Below are 18,716 nucleotides of genomic sequence, written 5' to 3'. Positions count from 1 at the left end.
AGGCACTCCTGTCGCACTCCTTTAAACCTTTCCTAATTCTGACCTCTGGAATTCTGACCTCTGACCTCTGCACGCTCTTTGGCCTCAACCTAGAATCAAAGACTCAGCTATGAAAGGAAATCATACAAACCACCCACTTTTTAAGGCCCCTGTATAATGGCCCCCAGTGAATCCAGTCTAGTGACAAAGAGCTCATTACTTCTCAATGGAGTTACCTTATCACTGGACATCTACAGTGATAAGAAAATGCTTCTTTACTTTGAGATTCAAATGACACTGCTTATTAGCATCAAAGGCCTTTATTTTATTCCTTACCATGAGGTTTATAAGATTGAGAAGGTCAAGCAGGGCCAGAGTAGGTTCCAAAAAAAAAAGGAAGAAAGGAGAATCTAGTGATTTGGTAATTATCAGGCCATAGCCTTATTTTGGGGAAGTAAAACATATTTTAAGTTTTCCATGGGATTCAGTCCAACTTAGTGGTCAGAGTCAAGCTACAGTCAGTAACGGAGTGTACTTGCATCTGGAAACCCCTGCAATCTCATCTCCTTGAAAACTATGAGCATTACAGCTGTTGAAAATCAAATAGGTATGAAACCATTTGGTGAGGGGGAATGAAATCTCAACACCCGAGAGACTTGATTATCAAAGTATTCATCAATATTCCTCTTAAAATAATCTCCATTCAGAAACCAGAATTAATTTGTTCTGTTGGGATTATTTTTCAAATCCTCATTTGCTTTCTCTGTGACAAGCCTCATATTTCTCCCACGTACACATAACCTACATAAATCCTAAGTATTCCACGTAGGAAGCAATTATTTCATCTGTTTTTATATCATCAATAAATGTTAATAAAAGTAATCATTCCATCTAATTGACTAGGGAGGGTCATTTTGCCAGATAATCATTTTGCTATTAATTGAGTTTGAGTTCTGAACATTTTTGGCTTCATGGATGTGTTTTGGGGGAGTCCATGAACCTGCTGATATTATATGTTAAATTTTGTCCGTAAGTGCACTTCTCTTGGAAAAATCTCCAGGGATTTCATCCAATTCTGAAAGAGTCTACGTCCCCCAAAATGTTAAGAATCACTGGTTTAGAGAGTGAATATGTGGTGTGAATCTTTAAAGTCGAAAAATCTCCTATATTTTCCGGTTATGAATTCATCATGTATTCATGTGTTAAGGAACCTTTTTAATAGATCCAAATGCTTTTGGACATTAAAAATCATTTATAATCTTCTTTATTCCTCAGACCATATTCACCTAAGTTGTATTTTCAATGTATCAAGGGATACTCATTCTCATTTAAATAAATGAAACATATATAAAATATAAATAAATAAATATGTATATTTCACACACACACACACACACACACACACACACATATATATATATATATATTTTCTTACAGAGAAAGCATATGCTACTGCTACAAGAAGCCTGAACAGAATCGGAAGATTCTGCTCTGAACCCAGTTTTAGCACTAACTGGCATATATGACCTTGAGCAAAATCACCTTGGCTGTTGGGGCTTTTGTCCTGTCATGTAAAAATGTTTAAATGCTGCTCAGTAAAGTTCATTGTATGATATATATTTATGTGCAGATTTCAGCTCAGTGTCTCTGAAGGAGTGTGGGGCCTACCTAGACTTTTCCAGTATGTAAAGGACAATCTGTTATCTCTGTCAACAGGTGCTTATTGGACTAATAGTTGTCCAAATGTTATCATGCCATTACTCTCCAATGTGTATGGCCATCTGTGCCTATATCTTTCTATCAATTTTTCAACAAGTTGAAGTAATATGAATTGTTATTAACATTTTCCTTAATCTTGTGAGGCAGTTTCTTGAAAATCTGATACCTCCCTTTGTCTTAAAATCTTCCAAAATAGCTATGAGGATCTGAGACAAAAGTGGACATGACAATATCTCTGGAACATTACAGTTTAAACCACCGATAAAGTGCTAATGTACAATTTTACTGTGAATTTAGTAACTGTTCAACTAACTTCTGTCATTTTCACTTTCTTACTTACATTTAAATTACCATATATAAAATACAGAATTTATTATTTTTGCATATTTTAGGGATTTCACATTATTTTTTAATGAGGCAGTCAATATGGTGGAAGACTAAATATAGGGTCTTTGAAGACAGAGGAGGTCTAATCTGGCTCTATCCTTGGCTGGCAGGGTAGCCCTGACCTATTAGTTGGTCTTTCTGAGCTTCAGTTGTTTTTCCTTGAAAAACAATAGGTACACAATAAATGTTAATCATTCATTTATTCACCTTAGAATGCTGTACACTAAGAAGTCTGTGAAACAGATCACTATGCAAACCTAATGTTTATTAAGGAAAGGTTCAAAACAGTTTTGTTTAGAGTTTTGTTGTACCTGTTCATAGCTGGCACCATGCACAGCATATGGGAAACTCTCAATAGATATTGGTTGAGTTAATTAAGTAATTAATTATCATATGATGAGTACCTTTTAAGCTACACTGACTCTGGGTTTTTAAAATTCTATCACCCAGCCATTTGGTATAATGACTAGGTAGAGAACTGCCCCTCCTCTGTGACTACATCCAGTCTAAAATTACTTACTATGCAGGGAGGGGCCTAGGAGCGTTCTACTCAGCATTACTGCCCTCCCACTATTACCCGGTTATTCTCACTTCCTTCTATTCTCTAATCAAATCCTGCTGCTTCCACCATTAACCACCGCCACGGCGTGGTGTCTGATATGTTATACATTGTCAACACGTTCTAATCATCACAAATTTGATAGTTATAATGTAGGAATTTAGGGACATGTTAATGAGCATTTCTTAAGTGCAAATAAGATGGGGCATACTTTATTGGGTATTAGTATTTTTGATGAACTGGTTGTTCATGTACTTACCCATTATTTAATTTGTTCAACTGTTTGTTCTTTTCTTATGAATTTGTAACATTTATTTACTTATTTTAATCTGATTCTTTTGGAATAGGTCAAGAGTGATTAAAAAGAATCACTGCATAACTCAAAAGAGGGACAGGCTAGTTGCCATTCTCCCACTTAAAAAACAAGGAATTGGCTCCTTGCCTTGCCAATCTCTCTTGCTTTAGACAGGCATCTTGTTCTTTGACTAATTGCCACCAACCTCAGCTCTCCTGGGGTCTCATGATTCCTCACATTCTATAGTCACTATAGCATATATCAGTACACACTGAACATTTTGGAATTTACTAATGTTCAAAAAGGCCAATATCTGGGAATGGGAAACTGACTGAAAAATCTTTTTTTTATTATTAAGGATTTTATTTATTTATTTCAGAGAGCAGAGCCAAAGAGATCACAAGCAGGGGAAGGGGCAGAGGGAGAATGAGTAGCAGGCTCAGTCTCAGGATCCTTGTGATCATGACCTGAGCTGAATGCAGACCTTAAACAACTGAGCCACCCAGGTGCCCCCTGATGGAAAAATCTTATACAGCAAGTCATTATTTTGGGTGATTACAGTGGTATTTCTATTTCAGGCTTAAGTGAAGCCACATAACTTGCTGGTCACTATACTGAGAGCAAAAACTGCAAATGTCACAGAAAAATGTTATAAATTACATTATCAGGTTTGGCTGATTTTGCAAGGTAAAATACGTGTGGTCAATGGTCATTTATTTAGGTGCCATAAAATCTGGAAAAGGGATCATTTATATTCAAGCTTAAGGTTTTTTTGTTGTAAAAAAAAAAAAGGGTCTATTTTAGTTTTTATTTTTTAAAAGAGAAAATAAAAGACTTTTATTCTTGATGTTTTACCTGGTATTTTGTACTCAGTATTTATACAGTGTAGGAAGAGTTTATAAAACCAGAGGTAAATAAAGGAAACTGAGACACTGAGTTCAAAACTCACATCTGGACCTGGTTTACCTGACAGAAACCCTTTCTAAACTAGATCTACTTTGGGACGCCTGGGTGGCTCAGTCAGTTAAGTGTCTGCCTTTGGCTCAGGTCATGATGTCAGGGTCCTGGGACGGAGCCAGGCATCAGGCTCCCTGCTCAGCAGGAAGCCTGCTTCTCCCTCTCCCTCTGCTGCTCCCCCTGTTGTGCTCTCTCTCTCTCTCTCATATTAATAAATAAAATCTTTAAAAAAATAAACAAGATCATCCACTTTATATTCTTTAATCCCTTACATGTGTATAATATCATATGATGTTCACAGCACTTCTGCACAACTAACCTTAATTGATCCTTCCTTTATATCTTTCCTTCAACTGATAATTAAACCAAGACTCAGGGATGTTTAAGTACTAATACATGACAAACATAAAATTAACAATAACAGGACAATAATAATGGCCTACTTTATTGAGCAGCTACCTCATTTCTGGCACTTTGATGAGGGCTTTTCTGTTTAATGTGTCATTTAATCCTTATGCTTAGCTAGAGAATTACTATTATTACTCCTACTTTCATTTTATAGAGGTTCAGCTAGTAAATGTCAGAGTAATTTTAACCCAGGTAGTCTGATTCCAGAGCCCTCACATCCTTTTAATCATGACGCTACACAGTCCTCTTCCCAGTGCATATTTATTAATTTTTTCCCTTTTCTTCCTTCACCTCACCAACTTTCTTCCTGCTTTTAACATTAATGCTTAGAAAAATAAAAAAAAATAACCCCACAAAAACCTATAATCATCTCAATAGATGCAGAAAAGGCATTTGATGAAGTACAACATCCATTCATGATAAAAAAAAAAACAACAAACCTCTCAACAAAGTAGATTTAGAAGGAACATTCCTCAACATGATAAAGTCCATATATGAAAAACTCACATCTAACATATTCAATGGTGAAAAACAGAGAGCTTTTCCTCTAAGATTAGGAACAAGACAAAGATGTCCACTGTCATCACTTTTATTCATCATAGTATTAGAAGTCCTAGCCATAGCAATCAGACAAGAAAAAGAAATAGAAGGCATCCAAATTGGTAAGAAAGAAGTAAAACTTTAACTATTTGCAAATGACCTGGTACTATATACAGAAAACCTTGAAGACTCCACCAAAAATCTACTAGAACTGAGAAACAAATTCAGTAAAGTCACAGGATACAAAATTAATATACAGAAATCTGTTGCATTGTAGATTGAAAATGCACTAATAATGAAGTACCAGAAAGAGAAACTTTAAAAAAATCCCATTTATAATTGCAACACAAATAATAAAATACCTAGGAATAAATTTAACCAAGGAGGTGAAAGACCTGTACTTTGAAAACTATAAAGCATGAATTAAAAAAAAAAAAAAAACAAAACAAAACTCCACAGATAGGGTTTTAAGATTGGGGATTCATGCTTTCCTCCATTAGCAGTATTAGTTATAATGGGAGACAGAGTGGGCAAATTCTTCCAACAACTTACAAGATCCAATGCAGCTGCAAGGATGGATGCATCAGGAATTGTCCCTGGCTCACAGCAGTTTAATAGAAATTGAAAGCGCTTCATGCCTTGTCGGATTGCTCCAAGATTCACCACATTTTTGCTTTTTCCACCATCTTGGTTGGAAGACAGATGGTCATCAAAACTGTGGCAACCTGTAGGTTTTTTCCCCATGGTGGAGGAATGAAAGAAACAGAGTATAATAGATCACAGACTGAAAAAGAGCTTCAAAGTTATAACAACATGTTTTCTGTAGTGTTTGCCTGAAAACGTTCTCCCTGACTCCACCTCCTTCCTTTCCATCCTAATCCTAATGCCTGATTTACACACACCATGACTTTTAGGAATCTGGTGACTCATGACATATGCAAATGCAGAATTTTATATAAATACTTAAATATAGGATCTGACCATTTTGCTACCAGGTCTCCTCTCTAATACTGGCAGGAGCTCTTAGTATATTTGAAATGATTCTTCCTGTAATCAACAACTAGCTTCTATTTTTATCAAAGCTGGAATCATTGTGCAATTTCATATCTGTTACATAAATTGATATCAAGACCAGTAACTTGATATCTCAGTTACTATACAAAGAATCACTGACTATTGGAGTTCTAAAGAATCTTAGAGTTTGGTCATTTAATTCCAGGATTTCCAAACCTGGCTATACATCAGAATTACCTAGGATGTTCCTGAATTTCATCCAGACTTTCAGAATCAGAATTTTTAGAAGTAGAGTATAGGAATTTGTGCTTTGTAAGCCTCCCAGAAAACAATGATGCAGCCAGCCTGACCTAGCAATGTGGTCAGAGATTTGGGAACCACTGATTCTTCCCCACCCTTATTTTTCCATAGTTAAGCTGCCTATGAATAAGAATCAGTCTGGAGCTTATTAAACACAGAATATCAGGTCTCATCACTAGAGATTTTGATTCCATGTCTGAGGGCTATGGATGTTTTAACAAACACTCCATATGATTTATTGATGCAGAAAGTCTAAGAAACACACATTAAGAAAAAAATGATACAAAGTATTGTTTTTCATAATTTTTATCCCTAGGTACATTTTTAAAAACCTAAGTATCTCCTGACTTTTCTATAGCTTCTAATATATATTTAAAACGTTTTTTCTTATTGGAGGGTATTATGTTAAATATTGTTTTTAAAACCCCACCCAAGCCCCTTCTCGTGATTCTGAACTGTATCTCTGACACCTAAGAATATACCCCTATGATAAGAATCACTGACTTAGATCTTGCTTTAATCTCTGCTCACACCATTCATTTATGGTTACCAACTTCTGGTTCTCATTGAGAAGTCACAGATCTGATTTCCAGAAATGACTTTCGCATCTCTTCTGTTATGAATACTCTGATCCCTTCCACCCATTGCCCTACTTTTCCTACCTGCTGCCTCAGCACAAAGGCACATGCACATATGTCTGGGACTTGTTTTAAAAAACATTTAAAAAGCATAAAAGATAGGTGAAACAATTATGAAAATTTTGATCATTATTGCAAATGGGTGATAGATATTCAGGACCCATTAGACCATTCTTTTTACTTTTTGTCTATGTTTGAAAATTTTCATAAGTACAAAAAATGCCTCATAATATAATTAAAATGTCATTGGGGTGCCTGGGTGGCTCAGTAGGTTTAAGTGTCTGCCTTTAGCTCAGGTTATGATCCCAGAGTCCCAGGATCAAGCCCCACGTTGGGCTCCCCATTCAGTGGGGAGTCTGCTTCTCCTTCTCCCTCTGCCCCTCCCCATGCACCTTCTCTCTCTTGCTCACTCACGCTCAAATAAATAAAATCTTTAAAAAAAAATCAAAAGTTTCCATATTTCATTCCTTATGGGCATATTTCCTTTTCAGATGCAAATGTTCCATATTTAAAATTCCATATTCAACACCTTCAGTATTTTTTTTTCCAATTAGTGTGGCATATTTTGTATCAATTGCAAAAGGAAGTAGCACATAAAGAATGTAATGGTGGAAAAAATTTGGAAGACAATCTCAAATGACACAATAGGGCATATAGCTAAAAACTACAGATTAGGAACAAACACTTCCTAGACAGCCCTATTTCTAGATAGCTGCCTTTTAAAATGCTACTCTGTTTATTCACTGGGCATTATCAAAACTCCTAGAACCAGTAACTTCCTGTGATTTCTCCTACTTATATGTCACTTTATTAATCATTTATATATAGCCCTTTAGGTTACACGTATCAGAGGCAATCTCATCTGTTAGAAGAAATTATAACCTTAGTAGACCCTTAAACTTTGAATTTAAGATAGACCCCAAATATTTTTCTTTTTAATGAATCCAGTTGTTTTATTATGTGTTAAAATAATTAAGATTTACAATACATTAGGTGATAACTGCCTCAAATTTGTGATAGAACTAATATATAAGACAGAGTATATGATCAAAAAATTTATTCTTTTTTTAAAAAATATTTTATTTATTTGTGAGGGGGAGAGCAAGCCTGAGTTGGGGGGGGAGAAGGCAGAGGGAAAAACAGATTCCCCAATGAGCAGGGAGACCCATGTGGGGCTCAATCCCAGGACCCTGAGATCATGACTTGAGCTGAAGGCAGAGGCTTAACTGACTAAGCCACCCAGGCACCCCAATAAACTTATTCTTGCTGAATCAATTTAAGGACAATTGCCATGATCTTATTGACATTAAAAATAAGCTTTTCATCATTTTCTTAATATTTATTTGACAAGATAATGAATTCTAAAAGAGGCCTATTTCATATTACCAGAAATGCCCTTTTGATCAAAAGAACTGCAGAAACAAAACGGCTAAGGAATCTACATAAAATAATTAAAAGAGAAATGATCAAAACAATCTTTGTCAGAAAGAACCTATATTCTTTGCTTCACAGAATGATGGATATTTATTACAGGTGTGAAGATCAGTAGAATCCTATGATCTCAGGCCTAAGAATAGTGCTTGTAAGTAAAAGCTATTTATTATGGAAAATATCCATTGTATCTATATAACATTAATAGATAACCATGTATCTGTTTCCATTTTTGAACACTTAGTATGTTGAGCACTTAATATTGTATGAAACATTTTATAATTAGTGTTTTGCAACAGCTTTATAAGAGAAATCTTTAAAGATGATTTTTTAAAAAAGTAAATAAGAATACAGCAGTAAGAACATAGAGAGATACAGAAAGAGGGGACAGTTTAATTAGCCCAGTTTAAGTTCGTGCAATAGAAAGTTATGAAGTCAGGATTCAAATCCAGACCTGATGACCACAGCCTGACTTCTTACCACTATGCCACACTGCATCCCCAGAATACCTAATTGCTTATGTTGAAGAAGTCGGAGTTTTGTATACTGCTGAAGGGAGAGATTAGGTCAGAAAAACTTCCGTAAGAAATAGATCAACATTGTACATGTTACAAACTGATTGTAAAATTGTTCCCAGTTGGCATTCCATATTGTACTACTAAAAGAAATGGTGAAAAGTAATTTGGCTGTAAAATGCTCCTCCTATCCATCTTTTATATACACTTACTAGGATATAAGGATGCCTCTTGGCTTCCTTGGACATAAGGATCAATTTTTTAGTCACATTTCATTTGCTGTTTTTAAATTAAATTTCTTGGGGTATCATTTATAAATTTATGTAGAATACAGTTTTTATAATCTGTTAAATTTAAAAAGGGGTATTTCAAAATATAGTATTTCTTTAAACAGAATTTCTCATGGAATTTATGGCAGAACTGAGCACATAGAAAATAATCGGTAGATTTTATTGATCAATAAAAAAATTGGCTTAATAAAATATCTTCCCTCAAAGATAACATGATTTTTAAAATGAAATATTCTTAGTGAATATAAAAACACAGAAGGAAAAGATAGCTGATTATGAATCACTTTCAGTTCTGTTAAATGTCCAGCAGATATATTTTTCATTTGTTGAATAATTTTTTAGATTTTAAAGAAATTCTAGTGGCCATTGTGTTTGATCTTAACCCGGTGAAGTTTGAGTACTACATTTAAATTAAAGGTAAGAATGCTTGATGTTTGTTTTAACAACTTTAAAGAAACAGAGACAATATATAATAAATTAAAATAATTGAGAAAGAAAAGAACAATACATCTATAATGGATACACAGGAATCATTTATACATATAGATTGGAGAGGAGGAGAGGGAGGGGGGAGAGAGAGAGGGAGAGAGAGAAAGAGGGAGAAAAGGCAAAAGCAGGCCCAGAGATAAAGATGTTCACATGGCCAAGGGCAGTAGTTGTAAATTACAATGTACCTAGATAATAGTTTTTTTTAGTTTTTTAGAATAGCTGAGGATAGCTAGCTATTGCAAGAGATTCCAAAGGAACTATCTCACAAATACCTTTAAAAATTTTTAATAAACCAGAGAACATTGACAAAGAATGATGGCGATATGCAAGCTATCTTCTCTTGTCAGTCAAAAGCACATGAAATTCTAGATACCAGTGTTAGATTTTATAGTTCTGTCTTCTGGATACATAAAAAGAGACTATTTTTTCAGGTTATGCTGACACAAACTGATCCCAGAGTCAGACTCTCTGAATGTTCCATATCAAGTCTTTCTTATTTGTGAATGAAATATAAAGAATATGTAAAACAATGGCTGAAATCTGCAAGAGTAGTGGTAAAAAAAAAAATCTAGAATACAAAGGGTTTACGAGAAGGCTAGTGATAACATGTTTGGAGCTAGACTAAAAATATTGGCCTATTCCTTGAAGAAGGGAGTGTAAGGGAATCAAAAGGAAGGTAAGTGACTTGTTTTCATCCCCTCCACCAATGAGAAAAATCTGCAAATGTGTAAGTACAGAAAAGCTTCATTAAGGAGGCACCAAATGTGAGAGCCCCTACCCTGAGTTAATTCTCAGTTCCTTGAAATTACACTCCAGTGCACAGAAAGAACTTACAGAGGTAATCACAGTACTAGTCAAATGACATTCAGCTAACAGGGCACATACCTGGGGAACACTCTTAAACTCCATACTTCATTCTCAACCCCCCCCAAAACAAACAAACAAAAAACCCCAAAAACAAAAACACCACAAAAATATATTTATGATACTAATGGTTCTGAATGCTAGGTGTATCTTCTCTGAAATATCATGAGGAGTGAAAAGACCCCATAAAGACTGAAAATGACAAAGGTCCTAGTTGTTAGGAAGATTCTTGAAACTACAGACTAAGAAGTTTGATGTATGCCCTAGCCAAATTCTGTAAGAGATTAGATAAACAGGAACTGTTTTAAAAACCAGAAGTAATCATAGGAATCACTGTGGTTTTATGAAGAACACACTGTGTCGAACTAAGCTGCATATTTCCTTTAGACAGAGTTACAAGGACGTGAGATATTTTTTGGTAAAATCTGATATTTCTACAGTGAAATGAGAAAGTGTTTGCTAATTGCTAATACATTAAGTATATGGTTGGCTGAAAAATCATACCCACAAATTGTTAATTAATAAAAGTCAACTAGAAGTGCCATAGGAGTTATATCTTTGTATTTGTCCTGGTCAGTAATGATATCAACAGTTTGGATGAAAACAGGGAAATGTGTATGTGTCTGCAGATGAATCCTTACAGCACAATTGCAAAAAAGAAAAGATTCCAAATTCAACTTGGTCTGGGCTCTGTCTCTTAATTTCTTTCCTAGGAATGTGACTTAACCACATCCCAAGTTAATGAAACAATAAATTTTACTTATTTTAAGATGAAGAATTAATAATAGCCATACCAAAACATAGCGTGATATTCATTCATGTGGAGTGAGCTAGCAAAAATTAATCCAAATTCAGTACAAGCCAACCATGGAATGTAAAACTTGATAATGTGACCTTAAATTGTGCTCATACACTTGCTATTTCCCTGGAGCTTAATAGTTACACTGTTTATTACATGGATTAAAGTCAAATATGATGTACTGCATTCCATCTGAAGCTCCACATTGCGTAAAGTATATCATCTAATTAGAATGCATAGTAGACTGGGATCAGGATGGTGATGCGTTTAGAAACTCTTCCATGTAAGGAGAAAAATAGGAATCAGTCATGTTTAACCAGCAGAAGTGAGATCAAAAGAGAGACTGTGAGATAGATGAAAGGCAAAACTAGCATATTGTGTGTGTGTGTGTGTGTGTGTGTGTGTGTGTGTGTGTGTAGCCTTAGATGTCATAACTGGGACCAGTGAATCAAATTTATGACGAATATGTTTTCAGGATATAAGGAAAGACCTTCTAACATTAAAACTGTCTAGTTCTGGAACAGGTTGCTTTGGGAAGTAATAGACTCCCCTTCGGTGGAAGTGTTCAGAGGGTGGCTGGCCACCTCTCAGGGATATAATGTGCAGGATTCCAAAGTAGATAGATGGATGGAAATCTGAAGGTTCTTTAAAGCTCTTAGATTATAATGAAGGACAGAGAGCTGAAGAAGAGGCTCTTACTCTTCTTTGTAAACCTAATGTCCACTATGGAACGAGGAACGCAATAGGGCTTCCATAAATGTCTGTTGAACCAAACTGATAAAAATTGAGAAGCTGTATATAGTAGTGCAACATACATACGAGAATGAAATGAATAGGTAATCAATGGAAATAGAAAATGGACCATTTTATCCAACAAAATTTTTGTTCTGCGTGATGAAAATTGGATGTAATTCTTAGGCTGCATGACATTTACCAAGACGCTTGAAGAAATTCTCCTCTTCATCTCTTCCGTTTTCCATTCCACTCCCCGGCCCACCTTCGGAAAGTTTCACTGCACTGGTAAATTTGACCTGAGGAAAAAAGGCAATTCTTTGTGTTTATACTAACCCTTGCCTTGAAAAATAAGTTATTTAGAATATAAAGATTATTTCAGTTCTTCCGACTTCCACATCTGGTCAGTCAATCAGTATGGTTTATTCCTATGTACCAAAAAAGACATGACTTATAATTAATTTGAAAGAGAATCTAGTCATAGTTTGAAAATAATAATCAGGCACCAAGAAAGTAATTCAGTGACTAAATGAGATGTTCTTAGATTTAATTCCGATAAAATCCAAACTTAAATTCATGAACAGCAAGCCATATTCATCCTTTACAAATAGCACCGCAGTTGAGAATGAGACCAAACTGAAAGACAAATAGAAGATTTCAAATCTTTATGAAAAAAAACATTATAAATTAATTCATAAATAGCCTATAATTAAAGTGAAATAACATGTTTGGGTTTTTTTTCCTAAGAATTTAAATGTGTTCTTGATCTTGCCCTTAGGCCAAGAGTACTTAAAATTTCCAGCAAGCAAGGAAGCTATGGGCCTCACATACTCTCAATATTTGGCCCATTTTTTAGCAAAAAGGATGTGAAGGAGGAATTATATTTTCTAAGTCTTGTAAGGTTGACAAATTCTTTTATAATTTCAAAATATTACTATTAAAACAGATAGAAGAACACTGGTTTTAGTGAGATTCAAAGCAGAAAGAGATAAGCAAATGATTTAGATATAAAGAAATGGAAGTCTTAGCATACGCTGGAAATTATAGTGACCAGGACATGGATCATGCCCAGGGAAGGCTCTTACAGGAAATGGATTTCACTGAGAATCATTACCTTTTCCAAATAGGATGCTGCTACGACGCTTAACAATATTATGAAGAAGCACTTAATGGGAAAAAGTCATCCTGAATTTCTTTATCCTTTTCAATAGGAAGAATGGTTCAGGTGGTCACAAAAGTAGTAGAAAGAAGATGAAGTGTGTGTGTGTGTGTTTTAATACATAAAGAGCATCATTAGAAAATTACTGCATCCTTGTGTAGGAGCACTCATGTGGAATTTAAAAAACAAAACAAACAACAAAAAAAGAGACAAATTAACAGACTTTTAAGTATAGAGAACAAACTGGTGGTTACTAGAGGGATGACGGGATGTGGGTGATGGGGATTAAGAGTACACTTATCATGATGAGCACTGAGTACTGTACAGAATTGCTGAATGACTATATTGTATACCTGAAACCAATATAACACTGTCCATTAATTATACTGGAATTAAAAATAATAATAAAGTTAAAACATTAAAATAGCTGGGAAATAATACCTATGTACATTTTTAGATCTGCATTACAATTTTATATAAATTTTTAGTTACTCTTTTCTTCTTTTCCATAATGGCCTACTACTTAGATAACTTAGCTTTCATTGCTCATTTAAGTTTCTAAACTTTGCTCAATTTGAAGACAGTTTCTTCAACTCTTTCTTATTTGGTTGGTCCCTCCAGGTGTTTAGCATTTCTTGGTCCTGACATTTTTTTTTGTCAGCAACTCCAACATTCTCTTACATAAGCGATGTCCTGTTTACCTTGGAGCTTTGCCTGATGAAGGACAGGCGGTCCACAGAGCTGATGTCCAGAAGGTCCTCCACACCATCTGCTAGGCCCGAGAGGGAGGACCGCTTCAGCCAGTTTCCTATTTAATAATTTTTGAAAAGTTAGACCAGTCTAGAATTTTCTCCCAAATGAATTAAGTAGAAATGTCAGCATGTGCTCAACAAGCAATGAAAGTTACATGGCTTAATGTAAATTGAAGTGAAAACAAATGGCTTGCAAAATGTACATGCTTTGAATATTCAGTGTTGGATTATAAAATGACAAGACTGAATCAGACCAGGACAAAAAGAATTTGGGCCTCTTCGGTGAATAAAGCCACAATCCATCCAATTCTCCTTGACATTTTTCACATCTTCCAATAAGTCCTGTTGATTTTACCTCCTAAGTATTTCTCGAATCTGTCCACTTCGCTCTACATGGTCACCACCCTGTCCAAGCTTCCATTACTTACACCTGGACTACTAGATAGCTTCCTATCTAGTCCCCCTTAACCACTTGTGCTCCGTCCAGTATGTTGTCCATGCAGTGATCTTTTAGAAAAAGCTAACCTGCTTGTATCATTCCCTTGCTCAACATCCCACCTGGGCTATGTAGGGCTGTAGGATGAAGAGCCAACCTTACCTGCAAGGTCCACATGCTCTAGTCCCCATTGCTCTGTCATAGTGACGCAGACACTCTTCTCCTCAGTTCTTCCACTTCCCTCCCTCCTAATACTTCTACAGATTTTATTGCTACCACTTAGAGCACTCTCCTTCTTCATTCCCCTAAGTACCCCAAAGATCTAAATGTCACTTCCTCCAGAAAGCCTTCTCTGATCTCTGCCTCCTCCTCCTTGTTTAGGTCAGACCTCATTGCATGCTTTCATGGCACAACATATATTTCCTTCATAAAATTCACAGTTCTCAACCACACTTAGTTGTAGGATTATCTGCTTTAGTGATCGTCACCCCAAGTAGACTTTAAGTTAAAGCAAAGTTGAGCGCTGTGTAATTCTGCTCATCATTTAATCCCTGATGCCTAGCATCATAGTTTTTGCACATGATAAATGCACATAGTAGAGGTTTGAGAAATACCTGCTGAACAAGGATGAATGAACGAATGAATGAATGAATGAATGAGCTTAAGCCTTGTGACTTGAAGACTTTCCCTTTCTCTACCCTACCATGCATCCCTTTGTTTTGGTTATGAGTTGATGAGGGCATGGCAGGGAATAAGAGAATCCATAAATAAATACAGACATACTTTTACCTATGGGGAGTTTAAGTTTCTTCCGGAGGGAAATTCTGCGGGACCGTGAGCGGGTGCGACGGTCAGACGTGGTCCCTGAATGGGCAGTGGTGCATTCTGAAGTATCCTGCTCAGACTGGCTGCTGGTGTCGCTTGCTGCACTCTGGGATTTGAACATCTTGCGCCAGAAATCCTTCCGCCCCAGGTTGCCCGCTTGCATTTGTTCATCGCTGAAAGCAAGAAGAGGGTAGAGTTAAACGTCTGACAACACAATGTGAAATTCTCTTAAATTTCTTTCAACTTCCTGCCAATGACATTTATGCAATTCATGCAGGGTGATCTTTGATGGGCTGGGATTTAGGATGAGTCAGAGCGGGAGTGGAAGGAGTGAGACCAAGGTTGACTCCGAGGTCTTCCTGAAAATAGTCATGTCTCAGCTGTCAAACAGAGGTAATCATTTTTTTTTGGAATTTTAGTAAAAAGACCAAATATTATCACAGGTATCCATGTGCAGGTGTGAGTCATAATAGCAGAAGCACTTATGATGTCTAAATATTTCACTTTTTTCTTGGAAGTTCCCTGAGGCTTGTGCAGTGCTGTGTCTCACCCTCCACCCCCACCCCAGCGTGGTATAATTCTCAGCACTAAATAAACCCACAAACGATAAATGAATAAGTCAAATGCAACCATACTCAGGGGGTGCATCATCCCGCAACTGTTTACTAAATTATTTTCATCGTGCCTGATTGTTTAGCTTTCTCAGGGCAAAGAAGCTTAAGCAAGGTTTTAAAAGTAAAAAAATTAGTCCAACTCAGTAAGCCAAATGGGAACACATCCAAAGGGGTTTTTGACTAGAAAATATCATAAGAGGAAAAAGACAAGTGGCCATAATATGCACAGGTTAATCTCACTAGGAATTGGGGGGAGGGGAAAGGTCAGTTGAAATGAGATCCCTATTTTCACTCGTTAAATTGGTAAAGATTAAGAGGGGAAAAAAGGAAGCAATGGGGTACCATCATCCTGCCAGTGATGAGATAGAAAGATTCAACCTCTCTGGAAGGTAACTTAGTAATGTGTTATGCAAAACCAGTATCTACGGCCATGACAGAGAAATCCAATTTCCAGGAAGTTATCCCAAGGAAATGACGGGAAAACATACTAACATGTAGATACAAGATGATCAAATGCTCGCTGAGATATTATGGGTCAACACTGAAAAGCTGGAAGCAATCTAATTTTAAACTCTAGAGAAACAGTCAAATTATAGAACTTCTATCTGACGGCATATTCTGTAGTCATTAAAATCCTATTTTAGAAGACGATTGATATGGGAAATGTTGAAGATATATTGCAAAGTCAGAAGGCAGTTAATCAATGGGTGAAATAGGACAACACCATGTTAAATAAACAAAGTACACATGTGAGCATGTGTCTGTGAGCTCGTGTGCACACATCCTCGAAAATGTACCCAGCACACCGAAAATTTACAGTGGTTACCTCCAGTTGATGGTATTTCAATTTTAAAACAATTTTTCTTTGCTTTTCTGTTTTGCCACATTTGTCAACTTCAGCAACATATATTACTTTAGAAATTTGGAAAGAAAGGTCACAGAAAATACTCAGTAATAGGTGATGAAATTTGTTTATGAAATTTTAGGTAATGATTTGTCTACAAGCTTTGGGATTGAATCTAGAATTTACCCCAAATTCAACAGTACTGTGTAAAGCAATCCTTTTCTGGAGATATTTATATGGAGGTTCAGATTTTATCTCTCAAAACCTCATTAGAATACTAAATATATTTTATTCTTATTTCAAACCAGGACATCCTGTTTATCATATATGGTATGAATTTGTGAGTTTTAATCAGTGTTTCAGAATTGGACTTTTCAGTTTGTTTTATTTTTTTACCAAACGATCACCGCGTATGAAACATTTCTTACCTTTGGGGAACATGGGCCACAACAGCGATATGACCACATGGTCCGAGCGGGACAATATCTCAGTAAGATGCTACGTCAGCTTTGTCCAACGGGTGTGTATCAATAATGAGTTTCAGAGAAATGGGCATATAAAACTGCTATTAAATTTAGCTAGTGTGACTTTTATTTAAGGAGGAAGAAGAAGAGAAGGGTCAGTAGGGGAGAGAAGGGAGGGAGAAAGAGCGGATAAAGGAGGAGCCAGGATCGCCCACCTCCCTTCCTCCAGTGCTAACCAGGATATTTGGCATGCTCATCTCCTGGGCCCACTCAGATCAGGGAAAAGTGCTATATTTAACATTCCGTGACATCCCTCCAAATGGAAATTTTTATGTAGAAGCATATATACGTATTAAAACATGTATCTTCATTCAAGGGGAAAGAACAGACCTGTACTAAATGCTGGGATATTAGGCAGTGTTTATAGAACACTGAAGAAAGAGAATATTTTTCAACCTAGAAAATGAAATCATCTATGTAGATAGTTTTATTTTTAAAATCCAGTTTACTTATGAGATCATTCTCATTGATCGTATTAGCCTAATAGTTGCTAGTGTTACTTTGCGGGGGAGCCCTCTCTCCTCTTTCTGCTTACACTCTGTATGTAAAGACTTTTGATTAGTCTTGTGGCTATTCAGCAACAGAACTTTGCCTTTTACAATAATTCTTTTCCCTTAGAGCTTATGTTTGACTTTTTACTATGTGCTTAAAGACTTCCTTGATCCTCATTTAAGAAAGGAAGTTAAAGGAAACAAAAACTTAATGGTAATTTCACAATTCTATCCTTTCATTGATTGCCTGTCATTCATTCATTCATTTATGAAATACACATTCAGTTTACTTGGGGGGCTAAGTCCTAAGCATTGGGGTTATAATGGTAAGCAAAAACTCACATGGTCCCTAGACTCATAGAGTTGATTTATCTTCTCTTTACTTTTCTCCAGGCACTTAGAGACAGTCTCTAAGATTTTGAAGGGCTACAAGAACTATGCAGGCTTTTGTTCTTTGAAGGTTCTCCTTGCTTGTTGTGAATTACCAAGGTCCTATTTGATGATGGTGATTTCCTTGACTATAGAGAGGGTGTACCATAAAACCTAGAATACCCTGCACAATTTCTGGAAGTGTAATCATTTCAGAGTAAACCGGGGTTTGAGGAATTAAAATTGTGTATCTTAAATGATGTTCATATTTTAAATACTGATCATACCACTTGTGAGTAAATAATTCTCAAAAGAAGAATGAAGACAAATGAGCCTTGCATAGAACTAGGTTATATGTTTAGTGTCTGCAGTAATTCTCTCATTTTCTGGAGGCACTGATTTTAAGATGCTTTTGACTTTGCCATTATAAAAAGTGGAGATAAACGGATTGATTTCTGGGAACCCTGGAATGGATCTCAGGAGAAGACCAAGGTGAAATGGAGTAGAGTCTCTGTTTTAGCTAAATCTGAGCACAAGAGAAGTTCATCTAACTTATTTTTGGAAAAGCTTCATTGAGGACATTGACAGCTATTAATATATTTAAATTAAAAAAGTTCCAAGTGATTTTAAGCAAGAAAGTAGATGACACCTCCACCCCCTGACACACACACTTTTTTTCATGATTTAGCTTCAGGAGTGTGCGCGAAAAGCAGAAGTGGGGTAGAGACTGGAAATGGAAAATGCTAAGGAAGCTTCCCATAGGCATGAGGTTGGTTATTTATGATT

At 36.0% G+C, this 18,716-nt stretch overlaps 1 protein-coding gene across 1 annotated transcript in view; it reads right to left on the bottom strand.

Moving 5' to 3' along the window:
• The window catches only part of UNC80 (unc-80 subunit of NALCN channel complex), a 211,302-nt gene that overhangs the window by 132,050 nt on the left and 60,536 nt on the right, over positions 1-18,716 (bottom strand). The window contains exons 19-22 of the mRNA XM_087857241.1: positions 15,053-15,261; positions 13,777-13,883; positions 12,119-12,215; positions 5,397-5,569 (exon numbers count right to left, since the gene is read on the bottom strand). Of these exons, the coding sequence (XP_087713367.1) occupies positions 5,397-5,569; positions 12,119-12,215; positions 13,777-13,883; positions 15,053-15,261 (586 nt within the window). The remainder of the gene's footprint in view (positions 1-5,396; positions 5,570-12,118; positions 12,216-13,776; positions 13,884-15,052; positions 15,262-18,716) is intronic.

This window comes from Ursus americanus, chromosome 1 (assembly GCF_024610735.1).
Source record: "Ursus americanus isolate L20-20 chromosome 1, mUrsAme1.1.p, whole genome shotgun sequence".
In the NCBI taxonomy this organism is placed as follows: domain Eukaryota; kingdom Metazoa; phylum Chordata; class Mammalia; order Carnivora; family Ursidae; genus Ursus; species Ursus americanus.
Note: the sequence above shows the minus strand (reverse complement) of the source record. Positions and strands in the feature narration are given on the sequence as shown.